Source organism: Homalodisca vitripennis, chromosome 8, assembly GCF_021130785.1.
Source record: "Homalodisca vitripennis isolate AUS2020 chromosome 8, UT_GWSS_2.1, whole genome shotgun sequence".
Lineage (NCBI taxonomy): Eukaryota > Metazoa > Arthropoda > Insecta > Hemiptera > Cicadellidae > Homalodisca > Homalodisca vitripennis.
Genome location: NC_060214.1, coordinates 15467347 through 15494519, shown reverse-complemented (window position 1 = coordinate 15494519; position 27173 = coordinate 15467347). Strand labels below are relative to the sequence as shown.

Genomic DNA, 27173 nt, shown 5'->3' with positions numbered 1-27173 from the left:
TAATGTAGAAATTTGTGTGTGTGTGTTTATGTTTTTGTATAACATTGTGTAGCATACACTTGTGAAATATTACTCACATGCCAGAATACAAGCAAATAAGAAGTAGAGTTTTATGTTTTTTCAAAACACTATTATGAGACTTTTTATATTTTTAGGGAATTTTTAGTAAATTTTTAAGGATATTTAATTTTTATAAATTTTTAATTGTTATTTAAATGATTAAGTTCTCATTTATTATCTTAACTCAAAATAGACATTCCCAGCCACGATAAATTACAGTGTGTACATAATAAGTTATCTAAAGATGGAAAATTTGGGTTTTTCTCTAAATATCCTCAAAGTGGGAGGAAGCTGTTCATCATAACAGTTTAATCACAGATTTCAATGATTGACAGAAATTAATCAACATCAGCCAGTAAACAAATACCAGATAAGCAGTAAACAAACTACAGCCAATATACTATCAACTCTAGTCTGTTGTCAACATCAACACTCTGATTACAAACTAACACCATCATATCTCTTACAAACTAAACAGAGCAAGTCTTTGTTTACTTCACTCACCAACCTAGTTTTACAAACATATAAGATATAACTCCTGAGGAAGATTGTGTATTGATTTGGAGAGAGAGGGGACAGATTTAATTTAAAAATACATAAAAATAATATTAAAGTTTATTATTTTAAAGTAGCTAATTGAAATGGCATAAAGAATTTTAAACTATAAAAAAGCATCAAATAATTGTTTTTTTTTTTTTCATTTTTATTAGTAAGTACATAGTTAAACATTTTTGAATCCTGTTAAATCATTAATAACAACTAAAAGACACATAATGTATTAAAAAACAATGAACAAAAAAATTTCTAAAAGTTCCTATTTCTAAGTGAACAATTACAGCTTAAATTATATGAAAATCACCGAATCAGTTGAACGGTTTTGAAACTTCATGTGGTGTAAATTTCAGGAAAACCCAGTCTGAGTGTGAATTTGGAAATTAGCATACAGGGGCACACAGCCTGAGCGTAGACCTAGAATCGTGATCACCAAGTAAAAATTAAAAACAAAATTTTTGTAAAAAAAAGGAAAAATATTATTTGTAAAAAAGAAAATAGTAGCAGATTGCTTAGGAAATAATTACAAAAGATTATAGCAGCAGGTGTGATGTAGAGGAAGCCGATAAAAATGCAGTGAAACTTTGAGGCCATATAACACACTTGTTGAAGAGACAAAAAGTACAAATACTCTAAAAAACACAAATATAATATTTTTTCATGACCCATAAGTACTTTTTAGTTTTTAGTTAATAAAATAAAGATTAATTATGGTGACATCCACTGATTGTTAATTTTATTTTTTTCTGCTGTTCCATTCCAAGTCAACATCATAGATTCAAGGCTTTCTCAAATGCTTCATCATATTATTAATCTTTTACTTCAAAGATGAAAGTGTTATAGTAAGTTAAAGAGGTATATGCTTTCCCAGGAATGATTTGTTGTTGAATTTTTCATTTCACTGCACCAGTTGTGGAATTTTCCATTTGCTGTTTCCAATATATTGCTAGCCTGGCCACAAGGGTCTGCTACTTCTGCCTGCTTTTCCTGGAGAGGCTGCATACAGAGTTGACCTTCCCTTCTTCCAGGGTGACATGACTGATATATTGTGCCCAGTATCCCTCCTCATGGAGGCAGTCCCAACCCTAACTTTATCCATCCTGTCAATCCAGAAGCAAGTACAAAGACCATTTTAGGACTAAATGCAATGATAAGTTCCTCAACTTCTTGTCCTAAGACAAAAAGAACTATATCTCTGACTATAGGATCCAAAAACGTACCTGTGTTCACATTATTTGAGTGGTGGAAGTTAGGTTCGTTCCAATCCTGGAGTTGTCCAGAGCCGAGGATGATGAAGGCCAGGTTACCAAGGAAGTAGGCAAGAGCCGAGAAGAGGAAGACAATCCTCCACTCACTCTCCGATGTCAGTCTGGTCAACATAACAATCCGAAAGATGAGTACAGCTTATAGATTATTATGATTGGATGATGATAACTCTAGCATCTAGCAGCTATACATAAGTAGCTTGTATTTTATATTTCATAAAAGTTCCAGTGATGTAACTAAGGAGGGGATGAGGGGGTTAGATCCCCTCCCAAATGCTTTAACCTTTAGTGATCCAGTCAGATTGGCCACACGTTACTCTAAGATAGCTTAGAATAATTGCAACAAGAGTTATCCTCACTCCTCACATGGCCAGTGTGGCTTCCATCGTGGTGGCATTCAAGTCAAAGACGGTTAAATGTAATAAAACACCCATGGCACTTTACAGCCATCCTAATACAAATCAAATATTTATAAATGCAGAACGTATTTCTATATTGGCTAGTTTCACTTGCCGTCCAAGCGCCAAGGGACAACCTAAGTTCAAACTAAGCGCAGATGGCTGTGGCCTGTCAGACTGGCCATGCGATCTTAGAGGACATACTATAAATACTGTATCCGATCACAAAGAATTAAAATATTTTAAAATATACTCATATAAAACAATCCAACAGGGACAAGCAGTTAGGCAAAAAGATAAAAAAAATTGGAAAATGCCAATAAAGTTATTTATCATGAAAATCAGCAACCCTAACAATTTTACATTTATTATGGTTGCAAACTGTCATTCAAATACATATTTATCCCTAAAAAAACTAATTGTTACATTATAACATAGTTCAAATCAAGTTAAACTTAATAAAGTAGTACGGTAATGCAATGGTAGATATCAAAGACCAGGGCTGTACTCAGCCCACCACCGGTGCCCCCGCCACCCCCGTAGATGTGTGGTGGGGCTCATCGGGCCCCCTGAGGGACCAGACTCCGTTAAAATTGTCCGAAGAAACTGGTCTGCATACTGCCTAACAAAGACTACGTACAAATTTACATTGATTACTGTATAAAATAAATAAAAGAATTAGGACTGAGGGAGGACCCACCTCATCATTGATGACCAGTCCAACAAAGAGAGGAGCAATGATGGACGTCACATTGGCAAGACCGTTAGTTATACCCATCAGAATCCGAGCGAAGTTGGGTGACAAGTCCAGATGATTCACATTGAAACCCATGTAGATGCAGCAGTTAATGGTAACTGCGATCGTATACAGGACCACAGCCATGTTACTGTCCGTTGCAAACGCAAGTCCGATGAGTGCAATCGCTCCACCCCAGTGAGCTAAAATCATTAGAGAATGTTAGTTTCATTGGAAGGGTAGTTGCATGCAAATTGTGACAGATGGCGGCACTGATGTGTATCAAGGCAGTTGTAAGTTAGTAATATCTCTCGTAGCAGCGAACATACATTTTTAGACATTTTGGATCGTAACATAATTGGAATTTCATTACATTACTTGGGTGTAATAGTTAATTGTAATATAAAATGTCATCTTTACTCTGGAAATGTTGCATATGTCTTAGAAACGTATTGCTTGATTGAAATGAAATTAATATTTCCAGAAAGCTAATTTTTTTGTTAAAGATTGGTTATGCATCCAAATAATATTTACAAAATTCAAATTTTTCTGTTAACATGTTAATTATGCAAGTAATGTAAAAACATTGGAATTGCTTCAAAAAACTCTTGGGATGTGTTCCAAGAATAGTTTGCAGATGTCATTGATTGTGAAAGAGTGCAATATGCATTTATTACTACACATTTATGGAACCCAAAGAAAAGTTCAAGCAATATGTTGGCAGGGAAATGTGTGTATCCAAAAAATTGGTTTTTTTTTTTCAACTGAGAAGAGTTCAAAATTGTTTTAAATAGTGTATGAAAAATCATTTTGAAGTATTTTAAAAAAGTGCCAAGCTATTGGATAGATGTATTTTGAAATGTTACAGGAGTAACTGAGATGGGAGTTGCAAGAAAAATGTGTTGGGATGACCCATAAAAAAGTCTTGTTCCATAACAAACACATAATTGCCCATTTCTCAAAATGAAAGGATACAGATTTTAACATAATCCAAAGGTTTATTCTTTCAGATAATCATACCATCTGAAATGCAAACATTAATGGCATAAAAAACATTAAGGCACGTTTACACCAAAGTTGACAAAAGATCGTTTGTAGAAAACTTAAAGCTGTCAACTATAAGCTGCTCTTCTCAAATTAGAGCAACAAGAGGAAGATGTTTTGGAGAAAACTAAATGTTTTTCTTGTAAAACTTAGACCAAAAGTGGAAAACTTGCTGTCAAATAATTGGTGAGAAAGATTGGATTGTGTATCAAGGATGCTGGACGAAGAAGACACAATTATTTCTATGGCTGTATGTGTCCTAAATTTCAATTAGTTCACTGGTTTTGGTCCTGTTTAATTCGTTCTCACTAAAGCCTTCTATCTTGACACAAACAACGAAAACGCCTGCAGCTGAAGTACACACAAGGGTTGAGTGTGGCGGGAGGGGATGCTAGCGCCCGATATCATGTCCGGGCACATGGAGGGAGAACAGTTCTCCACTAGTGCAACAGTTCTCCTGCAAGCTGCTTGCGCAAAGTGCACAGCAACAAATCTTCCACTTTTAGTTGTCAACTTTCTTTGATCTTTACTGACACTATGACTTTGATTCAAACCAAACTTTTTAATGTCTACTGCCTTTGAAACGCATATAACAAGCAAGCAATCTTGACCATCTGTAAGTAAAAGATTAGCAGACAGGACAATTAAAGGACTTCACTGGTCAGTACCTACGGTGTTTCCAGATTTTCCTGGAGGCTGTGACGGATGTGATGTCCTTGATGATGAGTTTGTCTGCTATGTAAGACAGTGGGAAAGAGACAAGCCACATCAACAGGAACGGCATTGCCGTGAGGAAACCTCCCTGGAAGATGTAGAATCCATTTATAACAAAAGAATAACAGTTTTTGTCAAAACACAAGTGCTGTCAAGTCTAAGAGACGACTTACGTTGCTGAGGTTATAATTCAGAGCTTTGTTGAAGTAGGTCGGTATCTCCGTGAGGATGGTCCACATTGCCCAGTTCTGTCCAATATGTGCAAGAGTTGCGGCCCAGACAGGTCCACTGGTCAAGATGTCCCTCCAAGGAATAGCCATTTTCTGTGAAAAACAAATGCTGCTTGATAATGATCAAATTTTGTTAAAAATAGAAACAAAATTCCATGAACACTTTATCTTTTTTTTTGTTATCTTAGGACAAGAAGCTTATAAATTGCACCTAGTCCTACAAGGACCTTTGCACTACATCTGGAGTGACAGGATATTTTGGATGGGTAAGGGTGGAAGTACCCCTACTTCCCCCGACCCGGTTTTGTATTGCTTTTCATAATCATCGATAACTCATACATTGAATAATAGAACTATAAATCGATATCAACGTATTAACAACTAAATAAAAGTCATGTATTTGGTAGTTTTTAATTAAAAGAATAAATTTTAATATATACAATGATACAATACAAGAACCATTACCATAAAAAACAGTTCAGGCTGGTAATAGGAACAATCTTATTTTAATAATAAAGAAATAAAAAAAAGAACAATATTGAAAAAGAACACTGTCTATCATCTTCAGTTTTCTAAATTTAACTTTAATTTTTATTGAGATGAAGTCACTTATAAAATATTATTTTTACAGTCTGAAAATTTGCTAGTTGGCACAGATAATTAAAGTTATTGTTCAAATTAATTGATCTGTATCGGTTGATTATATCTATTAAGCAATATCGTTTTTTTAATATCAATATGAAAAACCAGGTTCACTTATCGCACTATGCTCCATCTGTTGATTGAAGATGGTTCTCCACAGTGAGGTCGAATATCTCAAGAAGTTAATTGTGTAAGCGATGTTTCAAAGAGGAGTATCTATGATACCAGCTGTGTAAGGATAAGATTAAAACTTCACAGATTTTTTGTTTACTCTTATGAAAATAGGCTACTCTTGAGGTTTCTGGTACTCACAACATTGTCTCGAGCAGTGCTTGGCAGAGAGCGCTGGATGAACTGCCGCTCAGCAGCAGAGATGAAGGGATGAGCCTCTGGACTGTTGGCACCCAGCAACATCCAGAGGACAACCCAGAACAGTCCCAGACCTCCCGAGAAGTAGAAGATGCTGGGCCAGCCCCAGGAGCTGGACGCCAGAACCCCAGAGCAGGAGAGCACAATCATTGTGCCAAACTGAAGGCCTGCAAGTATAAGACCATGTCAAAAGGAGAAGCTATCGATTTTTGTTATTTGATTTATTCTTATCCATTTTCCATTGACTTGTAAATAAAGAAGAATCTTAATCTACTTGTCCTTAAAAGTGTTTAGCAGAGCATCTTAAAATTGACTAAGCTGGATTTACTCGAGGTCTTGAACAGGCACTAGCACTACTTTTGGCGGTAGGGCGAGTTCTCTACCTCGTCTGAACTGTCGGAGGTCGTACCCTCCCACTCCAGCTGATCTTGAAAACTGGTTGGTTGGAGTGAGCACAACTTCTTCAGTGTACTACAGCATCTAACAATGTATTGTAAACCACATCCAAAAAATCATAAGTAAGTGTGCTGACTATACTCTTGGATACCCTGAACATATTTGACATATTTGACATATTTGAACATGACTTGGTTAGTCATGACAATTTATTAATAAAATTGGAGGCAGTTGGAGTGAGAGGGGCTGCGCTTGGTTGGTTCTCCTCATACCTTACAGGACGCAAACAACAAGTGCGTATTATTAAGGCTCTAAGCGATGAGAGGTCTGTAGACATTGGCATACCGCAGGGATCTGTACTTTCCGCCGACTTGTTTGCAGTTTTCATTAACGACCTTTTATTATTACCGTTTAAAGGAGAAGTAATTGCATTTGCGGATGACATCGTATTTGTTTATTCAGCCGACAGTTGGAATGAAAATACGGGCTTTTATAGATCATGATTTACTATTACTTAAATCATGGTGCGATTCAAATTCTATGTTAGTTAATGCAAATAAAACCAAATTACTAAATTTTGATTTAGTTGGATATACTTTTTATGATCAAATCAAGTATCACAACTGCCAAATTACTTTGAAACTGTAATTGCGATTTAATTGAACAAGTTAACGAAATTAAATATTTAGGAATATTGCTAGATAATAGAGTATCGTGGAAAGCTCAAGTCAATGCATTGAATACTGAATTGCGAAAGTCTAGTCGATCATTTTATTTTTTAAGAAATGTATGTGACACGCATTTTTTAAGAACGATATATTTTGCACTAATACATTCACGGTTACAATACGGAATTGAATTCTGGGGATCCGCTTTTGACAACTTATTAAACAAGTTAAATGTGACTCAAAAATATATTATTCGTATCATTTGCTTCAAACGCAGAAGAGATCATACGGATCAGCTTTTCAAACAACTAAATATTTTAACAATAAAAAATTTTGTTCATATTCAAAGTTTCTTCGGGCTTTTTATAAGAGGAGTGGCAACCGGGGGACAGAAAATTTATTCTATCAAACTAGAAATGTAGTAAATCCGCCATTTTGTAAGACCGAGGGTGAATAAATCATTTTTTTCAAAAACTTTTCTCTACTTAGGCCCAAAAAGTTTCAATCGTTTGCCACAGGAAATTAAAAGTTGTAATACTTTGGTTTCCTTTTCTAATAAACTAAAAATATTGGCTATTTGATGCTACAAGTATTGATGTTCTGTTACGGTAAAAATAACATTAGAATTAGGTTCATGAGTCCATTCCTATCAGTGTGAATTCCGTCCTTGTGATAAGAACCCTATTGTTATTCGTCACAGGAGCTGCCTGTTACAGTGTTTTTGTTTGAAGACTAGACAGTTAAGACATCTTTATTTTGTTATTAGTTTAATATTAGTTTTAATTTAGTCACCATGTACTGGATAAAGGTGACTGTAATTTTCCACAAATGTTTTGAATTACTATTGTAAATATTGGGAAATATACTATAGACTGGCAAACGATTCACTGATAGCAAAGATCTTAACCCTTTACATAGCATATACCTATTTAGATACATCACCCTGAGTGTGACTAGTCTCAATAATGTTACACACTCACTGTATACTGCCATGGAAAGAGTTAATGTGGCTTGAAGTTTTGATTCAGCTAGTATTGGTCTGCTCATATTGGTGTCTTTTTTATTAATGGTCGCTCTCACTTCAACAGTTTCAATCTTCTTAGGATAACCTTCAACATTACATTATTGGTGACACCTAATAATTCCATTTCTTCAGCCATTCAAAACCCACACAAGCCTAGCTATTTTTGTTTTTTTGACTTCTTTAAGTCATTTCTTCTTCTATGGGGCGGCCTATTGCCATGCTCTTAGGCCTCAATGGCCTTTTGCACACCCCGGAAGCACACCATGAGGCCTACCAGTCTACGATTTCAGCAGTTTTACAACCGCCGTAAACAACCTATCAGTTCCTCCTGGGGAAATTCACCCACTTGTCCAAACTACCAAGGATTACAGAAAACAACAAAACTATGAAATACACAGTTACATTTTTTGGGGAAGACACCACCGCCATTATCAGACAAAATGACATATGCCTATACACAGAATACAAGCACATACATGGGAAACAAAAAACCAACAATTTTAAAAACAAAAAATTTAATGAAGCCCTAGTAATGGCGGAGTCTGTCTCACAGGACCTCCCTCAAACTAAACCCCATATAAACAACAACTCTGAACTTAACCCCTTAAGCAACTCACTCCAAGAACTCGAAAAAAGTCTGACAGAATGTGACACACAGAGTAGCGAGGAAAGCTTGATAGTAGCCGCCAAAATCGGATCCGCTTTACTCCAGGAAAACAACTACTTAAAAATGAAAATCGTAGACTCCAAGACAAACTGAATAGTCTAGAAGCCAAAGTAGAGGAGTTAGAAAACTGCGAAGGAAAGTATGTCGCACATATGGAAAGGCTCCAAGAAAAGATATCCGAGCTCGAAGCACAGTTGACCAAGGAAAAACTGTATGTGGTTGAAGCACAAACTATTTTTGAGGACCATGACGGAAAACAGATCGAACTTATTCAAGACTATGAAAATAAGATTGAAGAATTAGAGTAAAATTATGACACTGCAGCAACATACACCTGAAAAAACTGACAGGAGGCTCAGGACTACAGGAACTCAAACATTGGCCCATGACTATCAAACAAATAATACCTTCCCCTCAGTTCTCTTGGAAATCGGACTCTTAAAAAACAGCCATAATGCCATGGAAGAAAAGTTTAAAAGTCTGGAAGCAATAATAAAGAACCTAACACTTACGAAAAATGCAGAGGAATGCACGTATCGTTCAAAAACCCCCTCACACAAACATAAAAGATACCACAATAATGCAAGAAAACCAGTTGTCAATAAGAAAGAAGAGAACAAATTCAGTGTCTCCCTTCAAGTGCAAAAGATGAAAGCCGCCACTTCCCATGCAGAAAACCTTACTGAAGGCCAAACCCCCAAGACAATCACAACTCCCCCCCCAATAAACATAAAAGAACCATACGTGTAAACATGTCCTTCAAGAACCGGGAAAGAACCCCCAATAACTGCACGAATACGACCCGTTGACGAAGACCTGGAGGATTTTTTCAGGAAACACATTGATTTCTACACAAAAATAAACCACTCCTTTAATAAACCAACCAGCCTGCATTCCAATACCAATAAAGACTTCATGTCTACTGGACACAATGTCAACTATCCCAGCACATCCACCTATTTTTTAGAGACAAGCCAGCCTCAAAACAAACCAGATTAAGTATCCTTCACCAAAATATCCAGGGTGTCTCTAATAAAATAGACAGACTCCTCCATCTAATAGAAGATACCAATCCTGAAATTATAATCTTGACAGAGCATGGCCTTAAGCAAGAACAAATCGAAGGATGTTGCCACATTCCCAACTACAGTTTAAAGGCTCATTTCAGCAGGAAAACACACAAACAAGGCGGTGTAGCTATCTATGTTAATCAAACCTTACAAGAATATTCAGAATCCATTGACATACACCAGTACTGTGAAGAAATCGCATGTGAACTTGCGCTGATAAAGATCAAGGTAGACAGAAGAATTATTCATGTAATGGGAGTGTACAGATCACCAGCGGGGAACTTGGATGATGGGTTAAACATACTCTCACAAGTAATTGAGGAAACAAAAACTGAGAAACTTACCATTAGTCCTTATGGGTGACATCAACATTGACAGCATCAACCCTGACATAAAGACAATTAAACTGAATGAAGTTTTAGCTCTCCATAATTTGACAAGGGTGGACTTACCTCCTACTAGAATAACAGCTCACTCTGAAACATCCATAGACTGTATTTGTACTAACCTTGACTCGACAGATGTTGATGCAAGTGTAATAAATGCTGGCCTCTCAGACCACACAGCCCAAATGTGCAATATAACTTACCCGGAGAAACCACAAAGACCACAAATACTTTACCGATGCCTAAAACGACGAAATCTTGACACGTTGAAAGCTTTACTTCAAGAAGAGGACTGGCAACCTGTCATCTATGCCCCGACAGCAGAAGAAGCATATAATATTTTTAGCGCTAAACTGTCCCTATCCTTCAACACGGCCTGCCCTAAAATAAAGAAAAGGCAAAAACACAGACTTAAACCTAAACACTTCGCAGATGCAGATGCTTTAAAACTAAAAAACAGTTACCTAAAAGCTCTAAATCATTATGAAGTAACAGGAGACCCTAACGACAAGAGACAAGCCGCTGAAGTGAAAAAAACATATGACTTGAGGCTTAAGTCATTAAGAAAGGAGGCATCTAAAAATTACATTAATGATTCTGACAACAAGTCCAAGGCTGTTTGGGATGTTATAAACAATGTAAGAGTCAAGAAAAAACAGTCACATGAAATAAATCTCCAAATAGAAGGTGAAATAGTCCGAGATGCAGGAAAAATTGCAGACCACCTAAACAAATTCTTCACCAGCATCGCGGAGGAAACCTTAAAAAGTAATAAAAAGAGATCAAATGCAATAGCCCATTCACAAAAAAACATTAAATCACACATTCTCAACCCTGCCTCACACTACTGACCAAGAAATTAAAGAAATAGTAAAACATCTCAAACCAAAAAGTTCTTCCGGCAATGATGAAATATCACCAAAACTTTTAAAGCACTGTATCAATGAACTTAGCACACCACTGGTAGTTATATTCAATAAATCGTTTGATCAAGGACTTTTTCCATCAGGAATGAAAATCTCCAAGGTGTATCCAAAACACAAAAAGGGTTGCCCAGCCACTGCTAGCAACTATCGACCGATCTCCCTAATATCAACATTTTCAAAGCTATGTGAAAGAATAGTCCTTAAAAGACTCCTGACATACTGCAACGAAAAACTGTCTCCTCACAAAAGCACAGCATGGCTTTATTAAGGGCAAGTCAACAACAACAGCCATGATTAAACTCATAGAATCTGTTATTGACGACCTCGAACAGCGAAAACTCTCTACTGCACTTTTTTTAGATTTTTCAAAGGCATTCGACTGCTTGAGCCATGACCTCATTATAACAAAACTGGAAGCCTTAGGCATATCAGGGAAAGCCAAAGACTGGTTCAAAAGCTACCTAACTGGACGACACCAACTGGTGGAGCTCAAGCACACAGAAAATGGCATTACCAAACATGTGCAATCAAATACATTGCCAGTAACCCGTGGCGTACCTCAAGGCTCTGTGCTGGGCCCAGTCCTCTTCGTTTTATTCACTAATGACATGCCCCAACTTCTTCAGGACTACTGTTTTACCATCATGTATGCGGATGATACGACACTGTTACTAAATGACAAAACAACTGATAAATTAGCCGTTACCGCATACATAGCTCTTAACATGGCCTATCAGTACTGCCATAACAATGACCTGGTCGTCAACCCTACAAAAACTAACCAAGTTGGATTTGGGCACCGAAACGAAGATGTACCACAGATACCAGGCGTCACCTTGGAAAGCCAAGTGAAATTTCTAGGCATAACTCTAGACAACATGTTATGCTGGACCCCACACATAGAAAATCTTTGTAAAAAATTAAACACTAGTGTCTATGCAATTAAACAAATTAAGGCCATTAGTGACCTAGCAACAGCAAGAACTGCATATTTTGCACTCTTCGAAACACACTTAAGGTATGGCCTTGCCGTCTGGGGTGCAGCTTCTGCAGAAAACATCGAGAAAATCCTGGTCATTCAAAAAAAGGCAGTCAGAACTTTAGCCGGACTGCAACGACTTGACAGCTGCAGGGAAGCATTTAAATCATTAAATATCTTAACGATTGTTGGACTCTACATCAAAGAAGTTGTGATGTACGTGGATGGAGAAGATCTCTTGAGAGGATCGGATCTACACACCTACTGCACACGTAATGCCAACCTCTACAACCTCCCAGCACATCGCCTCACTCAATATGAGAAAAAAACCACATATAAAGGTGCTAAATTCTTCAACCGTCTACCAAGGGACATAAGAACAGGAAGTGGAAGCAAGCTGAAATCAAGACTTCACAGCTGGTTGGCCGAACGTCCATTTTACTCCATCAACGAGTTCCTTCAACATGACTAAAACCGATTCCAAAGAACGCTTTATCTGTTAAAACATTTCACTGACTCATTTACAAATGTATAATTTGTATCTCTATGTGATTTGAGTTATGACTATGTATAATTGACACCATTTCTGTTCTCAATGAACATGTTATTAAAGGATGTTTTGATTTGATTTGATTTGATTGATGGCATACCGCTCCCTTGCTATTACAGGTCAATCAAAGAGCTGGTGTTCAACAGTTTCCTCCTGCTCATCACACATTCTACAGAGCGGATCCTCCCGAAGGATGCCAACTCTGTGAAGATGCTTTCCTCAGGTGAACGTGTCCCATAATCAGACCTATAACCCGAGAAGTCATCAATCTACTTAGAGACGATCAGACACCAACCTGGAGGATTTCTTAATTCCTGAATTAAAAGTTCTGAAAACAACTTTCAATGGTTTACATTCTGCCATAATTTATAATAAACAGCAGACTATTATATTATGACCAGCAAGTGTACTTGTTTTGTCTGATGAATTGGTGAGTCGAGAGCCTGTAGGTCGTATTTGCAAGTCACAGCACAAGTCAAACAAGTACTGGCCCTGCCATGTTCATTACCCTGTGTGAACCCACCTTTATAATTAAATTATCACATAAAAATGTATTGCTTACCTCCTAGAATGTAAGTGGCACATCTAGCTCTCTCCTGAGGAGGTGCCCACTTGGACAGCAAACCATGGATCATCGGCATCATGAAGCCCTGAAAATCAAGGTGTAAATGAAAGGTTAAGTAGGCCTTTTAAAACTGTTTAATTACCAGATGTAACAATTTATTCCTACCCCTTGGAGTAAGAACATTTCCTCTAATTGAGGAGATGGGATAATAGGGTATCCTTAAAACAACCAGTACAAATATGATTTCAAGAATTTGTCGTGATAATAGGGTATCCTTAAAATAACCAGGACAAATATGATTTAAAGAATTTGCCGGGATAATAGAGTATCCTTAAATGAACCAGAACAAATACAATTTCAAGAATTTACCTTAATAATAGAGTATAGTTAAAACAACTAGGACAAATACAATTTCAAGAATTTTCCAGGATAATAGAGTATTCTTAAAACAACCAGGACAAATGATTTCAATAATTTGCCGGGACAATAGAGTATAATAAAAGGTATAACACAATGTTTATACCTTTTACAGTGGGATACTCAGTATCTCCCTACACTACAGTATTCCACAGTAGCTTGTGCTGGTGTGATGTGCAATTGTGATCCTTGTACTTGTGATTTGTGCTCAGGACTTGCATCCTGTGCAGCGAAAAAACCTGGACTGGACTCCAAGCAGGCTATGTATATGTTTGAACCCTTTTCTTTCCCTTCTTTACTTCTTTCTGCTCTTTATTTTTGTATCTATTAATACCTCCCCCACTTGACAAAGAGGATATATTCCAATCCTCGAAACGTTGTGTTATACCTTTTATAACCTATAACAATGGCAAATGTCCAAAGTCCTGTTATCCTTTCAACTAATTTTAATTTTCACTGAACCTAAGTTGGCACATTTAATTCACACAGACACGTACCTGTGACAGTCCTTGACACACTCTGATGACAACTACGACCGGAGCATCTCCCCAACCCACCAGAACAGGAGTGATCAGACTCAGGATGCTGGCACAGGCGAAACTTCCTCCCAGCAGCATCTTGTTGTTGACACTGTGACCAATCACAGCCGCTGGGATGTTCATCACCAGGTAACCCCAGAAGAACGCACTCAGGATTAAACCTTTGGTTGATGTATCCCATTCGTAAGTCTGAAAGTAATGCAAATGCAAAGTGAACATAATGCATTGCAAATATAATAAAATCTAACGTAAGAGTATTCGCAATGTTTTGAGTAATTATTACGTAACACATTACAATATAGTTAATTATGGTAGCCTTGGAAATTAAAATAAACTCCAACTTTTTCAGGTGCAACACACATGTACCTTAGGGCAAGACGGTGATTATAAGGTAACATGTAACATCTATAATACCTTTACTAGAAACTGGTACTCCATTGTGCCAAAATCTTGTTTGTTAAGTTAACATTTTTAAGTAGTAAAACCCCAACTAGTTGTATTATGGTATATAACAATATGGATGTATTCATTATGTTTTCTATAACTATATATACGCTTGCACGAGCCAGGAGCAACAAACAACTGATAACTCTCAACTGTGACATGTTTGGTGCTCCCAGCTTGTGCAAGCGTATCTTTAAAGTGGTGTTGCTCGCTTATGAGTTGACGGATTTTGTTGAAAAAAGTACCGTTGGAATTGATATACAAATTTTTAAATAGTATCTTGTAACATTTTTGTGATTATGATATGTAAAACAGTTGATGGCTATCAAAAGACAAAATGTTTGCTGCTCCCAGCTAGTGCAAACATACCTTTAAAGTGGTCGTGCTCACTTACGCATTGCTGGATTTCGTTTAAACAAGTACCCTTGGAATTTTAACAACATTTTCAAATAGTTGGTGTCTGTTAAGTATTTTATAACTATTCTAGTTTTTTGTTATTTGACTTTAAAAACTTTCAACATACGCCATTTTGTTAATATTAAAGAAAATAAAACAATATTTTTTACATTTTCCCTTATCTATTCAAACCTATATGCAAAATTTTACTTCTTTAGCTTAACTAGTTTTAGAGATTACAATTTTTTATTAAAAATTATAAAATGGTGGCTAGCAGCTAAACAAGATATTACTCGACCTATGTTCATATTACATTTTTTGTTTGAAATAATGAGAACTGTCAGCCACAGATGTTTGTAACAATCTTTTGTGAATACCCTGTGTGTATACTATATAACAGTGTAATATAGTACAAACTGACACAACAATAATTATTTGCATGGGCTCTTTGGTAAATATTTTCAAAAATGTTCGCTATGTTGGCATTGTTGCAATTACAGCCAAAGGCAGTTAATTGGCTGTTTATTTTAAATGTGTTTGATAATAGACTTTGGTTGATGAACAAAACCTATGTCAAATACAATTAAATACTCTATTTGTTAAGTACCACTTCACCCACAGTTAGAGAGCCTGTTATACAGCCATAAAACAGCTATAGATAAAGGTAATAACACTTCTCATTCCAACCAGGCTTTTCTCATAGTTGCTCTATAGGCATTCAAAGTAAAAAAAAACTTTTATGATATTTAAAAAACAAATCACACACATAACATTGAGCAAAAATGTACTGTAAATAATAAATGAACTTAAGATGTGTACTCTTCAAACATCAATAAACCACAACCGTTAGTCAGTCTTCTATAACCGGATGGCACCAGCGACAAGCCTAAAGTAAGCAATATTAAATATGGCATAAATATAAGTAAAGCTCTTGAACTGCTAAAAATTTGACATGTATGTTTTTCATATGTGAAATTTTCAAAACAGCTATGAAAATTCCAAAATTGGATTATGGGCTCGCTGAGGGAGGGATTATCAGTTCTGAGTTCAATTACTTTACATTTTCACCACTGATGGCCGACAAAACATACAATAACAAATTATGTTATTCTGAAAGTATATAAAATGCCGTAACTATCTATGTTCAACTGAGGGATTTGCTTTTTTTTGTTCTTTTAGCACAAGAAGCTTATATAGATTGCATGAAGTCCCATAAGGACCTTTGCACTGCTTCTGGTGTGACAGGATATCCTGGATGGGTAAGGTTGGGGGTAGGGGCTGCCTCCTGCCCAGATCCATGACAATGAATCTAGGGCACTAATCTCAAGTCAGAAGGAGGGGAAGCCAGCTCTGAACCAGCCTCTCGAGTCAAAGTAGGCAGGGAGTGGCTCCCTAATTGTCAAAGGCTAGCAAGAACCTTTGACACTTAGGGAACGAACCCCACCAACTCCAACAGACATCTCTCGTAGTAGACTAGACCCATCGAATTGTCCTTGCACCCCAGAATCTCGACATTTGCAGTTAGTGATGTGCCGCTTCTGGACATCCATAAGGTTACACAGATTTAAGTGACATATTTTTGCTATGCCCAGTGTAGGTTCAACTGGAAGGTATAAACCAGCCATAAGTGAACCCTGCTGGATAACTATGACACTTACATCAATATCAATGTTACTGCTGCTGTCAGCCATGGCCCCTATCGCCACTGTGATATTGACTGGAATGATGTACTCAAACAACATACAGAGGAACAAAAGAACCACTTACATCAACATCGACGTTACTGCTGCTGCTGCCAGTCATGGCTACTATAGCCACTGAGCTGTTGACTCAGATGATGTACGCAAACAACATACAGAGGAACAGAAGAACCACTTACATCAACATCGACGTTACTGCTGCTGCTGCCAGTCATGGCTACTATAGCCACTGAGCTGTTGACTCAGATGATGTACGCAAACAACACACAGAGGAACAGAAGAACCACTTACATCAACATCGACGTTACTGCTGCTGCTGCTGCCAGTCATGGCTACTATAGCCACTGAGATGTTGACTCGGATGATGTATGCAAACAACATACAGAGGAACAGAAGAACCACTTACATCAACATCGACGTTACTGCTGCTGCTGCCAGTCATGGTAACTATAGCCACTGAGATGTTGACTCGAATGATGTACGCAAACAACATACAGAGGAACAGAAGAACCACTTACATCAACATCGACGTTACTGCTGCTGCTGCCAGTCATGGCAACTATAGCCACTGAGATGTTGACTCGGATGATGTACGCAAACAACATACAGAGGAACAGAAGACCCACTTGCAGATGTCTCACTCCAATCCATGATGGGGGTGTTTCGACTGGAACACAAATATTAAAAATTAAATCACTAACTACAATGGGCGTATTAAAAGTATTGACAATTATCACAATTTGTGATATATTTTACTACATTTCAACCCTTTATCTGACTCAAACTATCTGTAAAATATTCAGTCAGAACCTTATGCACGACCTAAATTTTAATACGTTTCACTAAATTTATTGCCAATTAAAAAACTTTATAGTGTCGCAATTTCTAGAGCTTCAAAGGTGTGTATTTTTCAAATATGACTTTAGAATTGAAATGTGTTATGTCAATTCTACAGTACATCCCAGATCCTGTATTTTTGTATCACTGTAAGAAGTATTTCTGGCCTTGAATCTCACATGGCACACTGTTTTAAGTAGTAGGCCTATTATGTAGTAAGCCGATATTCCTCTATTGATTGTGTTTGATAACGATATCAGTGAAGTGGGGCTGATGCTTGTCAGCTGATAACACTTCCCATGATACACTTCAAAATATCTTGTCACTGGCAAAACAAGAGATAAAAGCGGTGTTGATCGCGCAAAAAACACCAGATGATAACTACCTTTGAAGGACAGAGACATATTTGGACAGCAAACCGTTTTTATCGAAGTAAAACCATTCTTATAAAAAATACATTATAATGACAAATGTATCAATAATTTTTTTTCATCACACATTTTCGTTTTATTTGAAAAAATTAATACCTATTTTGGTAGGATATTTTAATTTACTTTGTAATTACAATACATTATTTATTTAATTGGATGATAATACAAACATTTTAATTCCATTATGAATTTTAAATGTGATAAAACATTAGTTTGAATAAATGTAGACTACTGAAGAAGGTTAAGTAACACTGATTTGTATAATGATTTGGGTTATCGGTCACAAAAACCCTGAATAAAATTCAAGGATTAATCAGGATTGTAATCAACTCCCTGAGTCCTAATCAACCGGAGTAGAGCCTCAGGTTTAAGACTATCAAAAATGTTTATCTCTCCTTATGCAAAAGGGTGGACAGCTCTCCTAGACCAGAATAAGGAGGATATAAGACTGATATTAGGAATGTTGACAGGACATGGCCCTCTGAGGAACAACTTATGAAGGTAGGCCTCAGTCAGAGCAGCGAATGTAGACTCTGTGGAGAAGAGGAGGAGTGAGCGGAACACATTTGGTTGGATTGTCCTGCCATCGTAGAGACTCGGAAAAGATCCTTGGGAGCATATCCCCTCAGCCCCAAGGACATTAGAGAACAGGAGCCCTTAAATCTGATTGGTTTTTTGCAAAAGCCTCGGTCTTTGAGGGTACAAATTAAAGTAAGGGAGGCGCAAAGGTCCTTTTTAGGACTAAGTGCGGAGACAAACTGTCCTCTTCCCTCAGGAAGGAAAAAAAAAAACTCCCTGAGTCAGTATGAAAATATTTTTTGATTAGTTATGCCTAAGCAATGCTTAATCAGTGAACACCAATTATATCTATGCTTATGAAATAATATTGGATTGTTTTAAAATGAAACTCAAGAGTTCAAAGTTAATTAAAAAAATTTAATGTCATTTGGAAAACTGAATAATTTTTCTGTCAAATTTTTCAATCTTTATATTACCACCAAATTTGGAACAAATTTTCTTATTAAACAAAAAACTCATTTGGCAGGAATGTTAATATTCAAATTAAACTGAAATAAAATGCTCTTTTCTCAATAAAAATTAAAATCGACTCTTCAAATAAAAACTAAATTTAGATTCTTCTCTTCTTCAAATCAAATAATCAATTAAATGAATTCTCAAAGTTCTATTGCGTACCTCTTATGAAACTGAAACTGTGGGATTTTGTCCAGTTCCTGCTATGTTCCAGTTATTTGTTAAAAGTCAAATGCAACTTGCTACAAAGTGAATTCTTATTAATGAGCAAAATTATACAAATTAGTACAAAGAGTTCAAATCTTAACTATTATAAAGATGAAATTAATCCATTTGTTTGAACTGGAAAAAAACAAGTATTCTATATGAAAATTTTTTGTTTGACGGTTGTTTTTGACAATGGAAGGATTGTAAAGGAAAACAGGATTTTTTGCGGACATTTGCCATCGTTCAGTGATCACAGGAAAACATTTTTCAGGTTTTACTGATTGTATTGAATCACTGAAATTGTACTCACCCAAAACTATTTTCAGAAATATATATATATATATATATATATATTTAACATGAAGTACACTTTTAAAAATAAGATATCCTTTGATATTTCAACATTTTCCACGATCAAAGAGGAATTCAACAAAGATATAAAACACTTAAATTGAAAATGAAATGCGAGCAAGATCACTTTATAGGTATGCTTGTATAAGTCGGAAGCAACTAAGGTTTTGTCTTTTGATAGGCATCAGCTGTTTTAAATAGTTGTAGTTGTTTAAAAACACATACAGACAGATAGACGGAAAACTAAAGGTTTTAGGACATACCTTTCTTTATATGATCTTTTTTACTCATTTTTATGTGTAGAACAAAATCCCACAGTATTGGAACACTTTTATTGAAAATCCTGTATATATAAATGTGTGTGTATTTTTTCAGTTTATGGATATTTTAAAGAAACAGTATAATGTATTTTTACAAGTAATTTATATTGTTTGCAAATTTTTAAAAGTTTGAAATTCCAAATAATAAAAATAAAGTGTTGTAAACAAAGTATTGTCTTCGTGATTTCTTACATTAGGTGCTACCTAAAAACTACCATTATGGCAAAATTAATATCTCATGCTTAGAAAATAGCTGTCATAACTTTACTTTTAGAATTTACTTACGATGGTACACGTTGCTCTTAAACATCTCAAGTATTGTGTGTAAGAGTGAGAAGTAAAGAGGGGAGAAATAGCTTTAATCACCAATAATTTTTGAGCTGCTCCACAACATGCTTTCTTTACAACGATTCAACTATTAAATGAGACCGGACTGTATACAGACATGACCTTGAGTTTCTTTCCATAAGAATTAATATTAAATTTAAAACTTTTCATTCCATTATATATAACTATAGGATCTTGTAAAACGTTTATTTTGAAAGGAATTCAAATTTATTCTTTGTAACATAATTATTCTAGAAAATGCTTCTTTTGGTTGTAAAATGTTTTTTTTTTTTAATTTCAAAACATAACAAATAAATTTAGAAACTAAATACATTTTACAACACATGACTTATAGTATTTGTCATTGCGTAAAAACCAAAAGTCACTAAAATGTGTATGGATTTAAGAATTAACATTGATTGTTATCGGACAAAAGTTAAGGAGGGATATAAGTACAGGCTCTTAAGAACCGGCTCTACTGAAACAAGCTCAAGTTTAGCTCCATAATAACAATGTTAAACTTTGAACACTTTAAAACCTCTATGTAATGGTGAAGAATTATGTGAGATATCTTATTTTAAAGCATTATTAATATGCATCTAAACGCTTTTTAGTTTTTCTAGTAAAATATATACTTTTTGAGTATTTAATCACAAAATGTAAAATAGATTTCTTCTAAATAACATAAAAAACTAAAATATGACCATAGATAAAGTTGTTACAGTGTGTGTGTTTTTTTTTTTTTTTTTTTTTCAGACTGAAATGAAGGTGGCTTTTAACAGATAACTTTTAAGGTAAAAGAAGATACGCAAGTATTTCCTAATGACAATTCTAAACTTGATTTTTATAAATAAAGAATATTGTCTATTGTTTATGACTTTAAAAATTTTCTTTATGTATTTAGTCATGAATTGAAACTGTGATTTCTTCTAAGACCTTTAACAAAATGTATTTCATATATTCGTTAAACATGGGAATTCCAATTTAATACATTTTGAAAGAGTAACTGTCATTTGTTTATTAAATTTGTATAAAATTTGTGAAAGATTTTAATGCACACCAGTTTATTAAACACAATTTAATTTTAGCATATTTCAATTTAATTTCAGCATATGCTAAGTGTTTTTTTATTTTTTTTATTTCAAAATATTATGAACTATATATTGTTTACTTGTAGAATACATTTACAATATTTATATAGAATATTGGTCATAAAAAGGAGAACTTTACAAATAACGTACAAAACCCCTGAGTATAATAAATTGTAAACTATTATTTACTTGAGCACAGATAATGAGATAATGACCCTCCCAAATTACATATTTTTGAAATTGTGAATATTTTGTAAAAAATCAAGATTTGTTTGTAAACAATGGCCAGAGCTCCTATAAAACAAGACATAACTTTGTTTCATACCCCGTACATTGCTTTAGTAATCTGGAAGAAACGACTTACTACATGACATGCAAAATAATCAACAAATGTAATGTTTAATAACTTATTTCTTTAAAAGTTTAAATAGTTCCAAGCCAAGCATTTTAATTAATGAAGGATTATTTAAAACATATACACCTTGTTTAATAATGAGGATGGTAGAAAGAGAATAAACGATTCCACCAAATAAAAAAAAAAATAAAATAAATAAACACAACACAAAAAACAAATAAATAAAAACACACAACACAAAAAAATAAATAAATAAAAAAATAACAAAAAACAACAAACAAATAACAAACAAAACACAACATATATTAACAAATATAATATGTTGGCTTTATTTTTTTTAATAGATAAATGATTTTGTTTTGCTATCTCTGATGTGTTACTTTATCCATATTAGGCTACAATCTATATACATAAAACCAAGTTGGGTTAGTTACACTGTTTATAACTCAAGAACGGCTGTACTGATTATAATGGTCTCTGATATTTTGGATTCGTCTCTGCCGTGATTTGCAGATTAACTATTAAAATATTGTACAAGTTTTAAAATCAGGAAAATGTAAAAAGGAAAGGATTCTAATACTATAATAATATTCATTAAAATAGTCTGTTATATGTAATGAACTGTTCTTCTGTATAACCATTGTTTTATGACAGCACGGCTGTTTGTTTAAGTAATTTAACTGTTTTCACTTTTTTACATTATAGCTTTGAAAGCATAGAGTAAGCTTTGTAGTAACAAAACTTGTTATTTATAACTATTCTGCAATTACTTTTTGAGCACAGTAAAGAAGTATCTGATAAGAAAATTAAAAGTTTTAGTAGAAATATAGTACATTTTAGTAAAAATATTATGTATACAGTGCTTGGTCACTACTGTAATGCAAATATCAAAGACAAAATAACTACCGGTATTTATAACTTTGACTAAAAATTTAAAGATTGTTATAAAAAATACTAAGACTGGAACAAATTACAGTGGCCATAAATATACTTTTTTTGGCATATTTTCTTGACTTTGACAATAAATCAACTCAGATTTGCTAATACATGAGCAAATCCTACAAAATTGCATACAAAACCGTGGGTAACTGCTAGTTTTTATTAATATATTTTGTAACATTTGATAATGAACAATTTGTATAAAAATGGGAAATAAACGTTTTATGGTTTATGTCTAGTTTATTTGCAAAGCTAGGAAAATCTTCACCTGTGATTTTGGCGTTTGCTTTACAATGTTATGTGCCATAATGAGCAGCTGATCAAGAAGTATAATGGTGGCAAAATTTAACAGATTACTAAACTGCAGGACTAAACAACAAGCAGGAAAATAGAATATTATTACATTGAAATTCATAGATGGTCTCAATTCAACTTTTCAAGTCACTTAAAAATCTCACAATTTTGTGAAAAACTTGTACATGGGTTAAACATTAGTCATAACAGCTGGTTTTATTGTAATTGAGGATTGTGAGGAGCAATTCAATTTGTCGAGTGCAAAAGACAAGTGTTATCCTTATCTATTATCTCTAACAGAGAGCTTATCTTAAACAATACATCATTCTAGATTATACTTGCAAGCAATTAGTCAACAATGACCAAGTTATTAGCTACTACTGTTTGTTTATTAGCTTTTATACCCTTATCTAGTGAATGGCTATAGTTGTTTAGTTATGAATTGAATTGTAAATGTTTAATTAACATTCCTCTTGGACTAAACTATCGAAGCTGATAGTGCAATTATTTTTTTAGTTGGATTATTTTTTATTTAAAAGTTACATCTTGTTAAAACTATTTTCTAAAGACAGATTTTTTAATTTTATCACTCCAAGAGAAATTATATTTAGTTAGGAATTCTGGACAACAATTTTGTAATAATAATAATGATGAATACAGACAAAAAAAGTAGCTATAGGTAACAATTTTATATTTTTAGAATACAATATGAATTGAAACTTCACGGAATGACATCTTTTTTAATGATTTATGATGTACGGTAATAAAATGAAATATAAATTAACGAAATTACATGTTTTTTATAAAAACATTATTTGAACCGATTAATTTCTTATAAATAAAAAGGTGTATGTATTTTCCTACTGTAGTTTTTAAATATATGTACATTTTTTTCTATATTATTACAGTACTATTACTTTAAAATATGCATCTTCAGCATTTTTTATTATTTTTGACCTGGATGGCCTGATTATCAAATATCCCTATATATTGCAGTTTCTCGTGAAATTATTTAAAACTTTTCTTATTTTCAAGAAAAGTATTAATTCCAGTGACCAAAATACTTTAAAATAAAAGCTAACCCAATTTCTCCTTCTTAAATATACACATTTTTATATTTATTTGTAGAAAAATGTAGTTTGTAAATGCATGAGACATTTATTTTAATGTCAATTTAAGTTTTTTATGAGTTCCAAAAATTAAAACAAAATAAATTTATCATTTAGATCTTCAAATGACAATCATGTATGAAATAGCTCAATAATGTAGATTGCTTCTGGAGTGACAGGATATTCTGGATGGGTAAGGTTGGGTTTAGGGGCCGCCTCCTGTCAATATCCATGAGGAATGGTTTTGGGCATTAATCTCAGTCATACCTCCTTAGGGTTTAGGAGAAGGGGAGGTCCGCTCTGTACTAGACTCTCCAGTCTAAGCAGGCAGGGGTGGCACGCCCTTATGTCTAGATTAGCAACAGCCCTTAACACCTAGGGAGCCCAGTAACTCCAACTCCAACCTTCATGCAAAATTCAGGTCAGTTCGTTTTCGAGATATTGTGCAGATAGGCAAACAGACAGACATACATACAGAAATGAAATTTTTCAGCCCCTTGAGTAATAGACTTTGCTAATGCTCAGCCAATAGAAGATCTAACTACAGGTCTGTAATATCCTTTGAAAGGAATAACAGAAAACGTAATCAACAGCACTATCTACTTTACTGTATCAAATGTAAACAGCAGTTACATGTAACAATGTAACAATTGTTCCTCTTTAACAATGGAGTACAGAGTTAACCTTATTCTTGTATTGTAGGAAACCTTATTTATGTGGTCAGTTAGAAAACTCTTCATGAACAGTATGCAAAATCTCTTTACAGTTCTCAGGTGATAAACAACTTGGTTTTGTCTTGTTGCATAACCGTTTCCATCATGTTAATAGAGGTCATTACCGGTACATAATTTGTTACGTGAATATCTGTTACACTCCAACCTTAATAATGTCAGTTACTTGTAACACACAGTACATGTACAATTCTCAAGTTACTAGAAACAGAAAATAAATAGAAAAATGAACAACCATGTAATGTTACAGTTTTATCAAAGTATTTTTATTATTTAAGATTAATTTCAATTAACAAAATATTAAATAGAAAAATAAATAATATAATAATAATAAAATATATAACCCCAAGTGGAAATATTTTTATCTTAATTATTATTTGATAGATAACAATAAAACAAAACTCGTTGGTGATAATAATTACACAACTAGCAAATATATTGTAAAGCATCTTTTAATTTTCCCCGTCTTCCAAAATTTTGAACGTGAGAAATGTTTTAAATCACGTCTTCCACCTTTTGGGTGATTGTAGATAAAATGAAAAACATTAAAAAATAATCCAAATCTATGTCCTGTCTTACTAAATTAACTTCTGGATATTTAAAGATATTCATTTCTGTTAAAATATCATCATCACCTGTTTATTAAAATATATTAATCTGTTTTAATTTATTACATTTTATTCATTTTTTCTATTAATTATTGTTATATAGTAATGGTTTCTACGAAAATTTTAAATTCAATAGTTATTATTTCGAAGGAGGATGTGAGTACTAAAATCAAAATATGAAATTTAAAACTTATAGATATCTCATAAAAGACCTTGAAATAAGAGAGGAACTAGGATTATTATAAGGTGCTTATATATCAAGGTCCAAACCCCCCCCCCCCACCTAAAGTTTTGAAAGGCAAAGGTTTCAGTCACTGACTATGTAGTTTCTGCTAACAGTGGTGAACAGACATCTATTTCAATTAATGACTGAAATTTTCCTTTAAAAAGTCCAAAATGTATAGCTGATTACAAAAAAGATAAATTTTGTAGCTTTGGCTATATAGTAAAAATAGGTAGTACTGTGGAACCATTTCAACTCAAAAAATTTTGTTCAAACATAACTCAAATTTTGAGTACAAAAAAATAATAACGATTATTTTAAACATTTTGAGCTTATTTGTCCCAATGTTAAACAAGTTAATAAATTAGGGTCTTAAAAAGTCAAGAATTTTTTCCCTCAGACCCCCCCGTTGCTTTAATATTTTATAATCCCAAATCAAGCCAAATGAAGCCAGGAAAACATTTTGGGAGAGGGTCAAGACGACTGATATTTCTCTTCCCCCCTCCCATAATGGACAGAAAGTCAGATAAGTGCAGTCAACCCCTCATTCCCCATTTTGTTCCTTAAAACGTTCTTGATCCGTTTCAATTTTGAGAACGATCTTTCAGCAATACATGTCAATAGTACTGAAGTATTTAAACAATAATAATCGTATGCTAAAAAAGAAATTGGAAACATTTTAAATTTGGGGGGTTCGAATCCCTTGGACCCCCTAACTGGCTACATCCTGCCCACAACCTACCTGTTCTGAATAATTTCATACACATGCTACTGATAATTACATACAGAATTTTCACACATAGTTAGTGACAATCTAGCTGAAATGAAATATGAATTTAACATTTAATTTCATTGAATTGAGGTGAACAACACTAACAATTGTATATATCTTAGATTGTCTCTTTCTAAGTTGTAATTGTTATTCTATTGAAATGGAGAAACATACACACATTTTTTATACTAATAAGGATTTAAATATTTATTAGTACTAATTAGAGGATCGTTAGTTACCAAATGGAGCACGGGTACACAGTAGAGCATTTAAATATATTTTTTCCATAACATGAAAAAAATAATTAAAATATAATTAATCCATAACATTTTTCTAAGTGTACAAATTGACTATATCTTATTTACCATGTTCCATATTTAATTAGATTATTTTTAATGGAAAAACTCATTTCTGTACAGGAATGCCTAAAATGACTAAACTCGTGAAGTTTCTTAATATAAAACATATGTTCCTATAAAAATCAATTAGTGATAATATCTCAACTAATATATGTGCAACCACACACCTATGGTAACAAGAACGTTTGATCACTACTGAAAAGCTTTTCCCCCAAATGTGATGATCCAAAATTTCTTTCACATTTTTTAATCAAATAAATTTTTATAAGAAATTAAAAGAGGTGACCTACTGAAGAGTTCGGAGTGGCGAGAGACGGTCGATTTCTTCTTATCCATGGTTCAGCTCAGAGCTCTGGCAGCTGCAGAACTGTCGACAGTCTTCACTGAGGGATTCACTGTTGTCTAACGCAGCTATCCAATCTATTATCAACTGCTGATAATCCTGCCAGC

General features: G+C 34.2%; 1 protein-coding gene across 1 annotated transcript; it reads right to left on the bottom strand.

The window, feature by feature from the left end:
- Positions 1–469: 469 nt before the first annotated feature.
- Positions 470–27173, bottom strand: LOC124368028 (putative inorganic phosphate cotransporter). Its single transcript, XM_046825300.1, has 10 exons — positions 27014–27173; positions 17256–17404; positions 14156–14386; positions 13239–13326; positions 5954–6177; positions 4943–5092; positions 4728–4857; positions 2961–3232; positions 1833–1962; positions 470–474 (listed from the first exon to the last, which is right to left on the bottom strand). The coding sequence occupies exons 1-10, from the start codon at positions 27057–27059 to the stop codon at positions 470–472; spliced, it is 1425 nt and encodes a 474-aa protein (XP_046681256.1). The 5' UTR covers positions 27060–27173.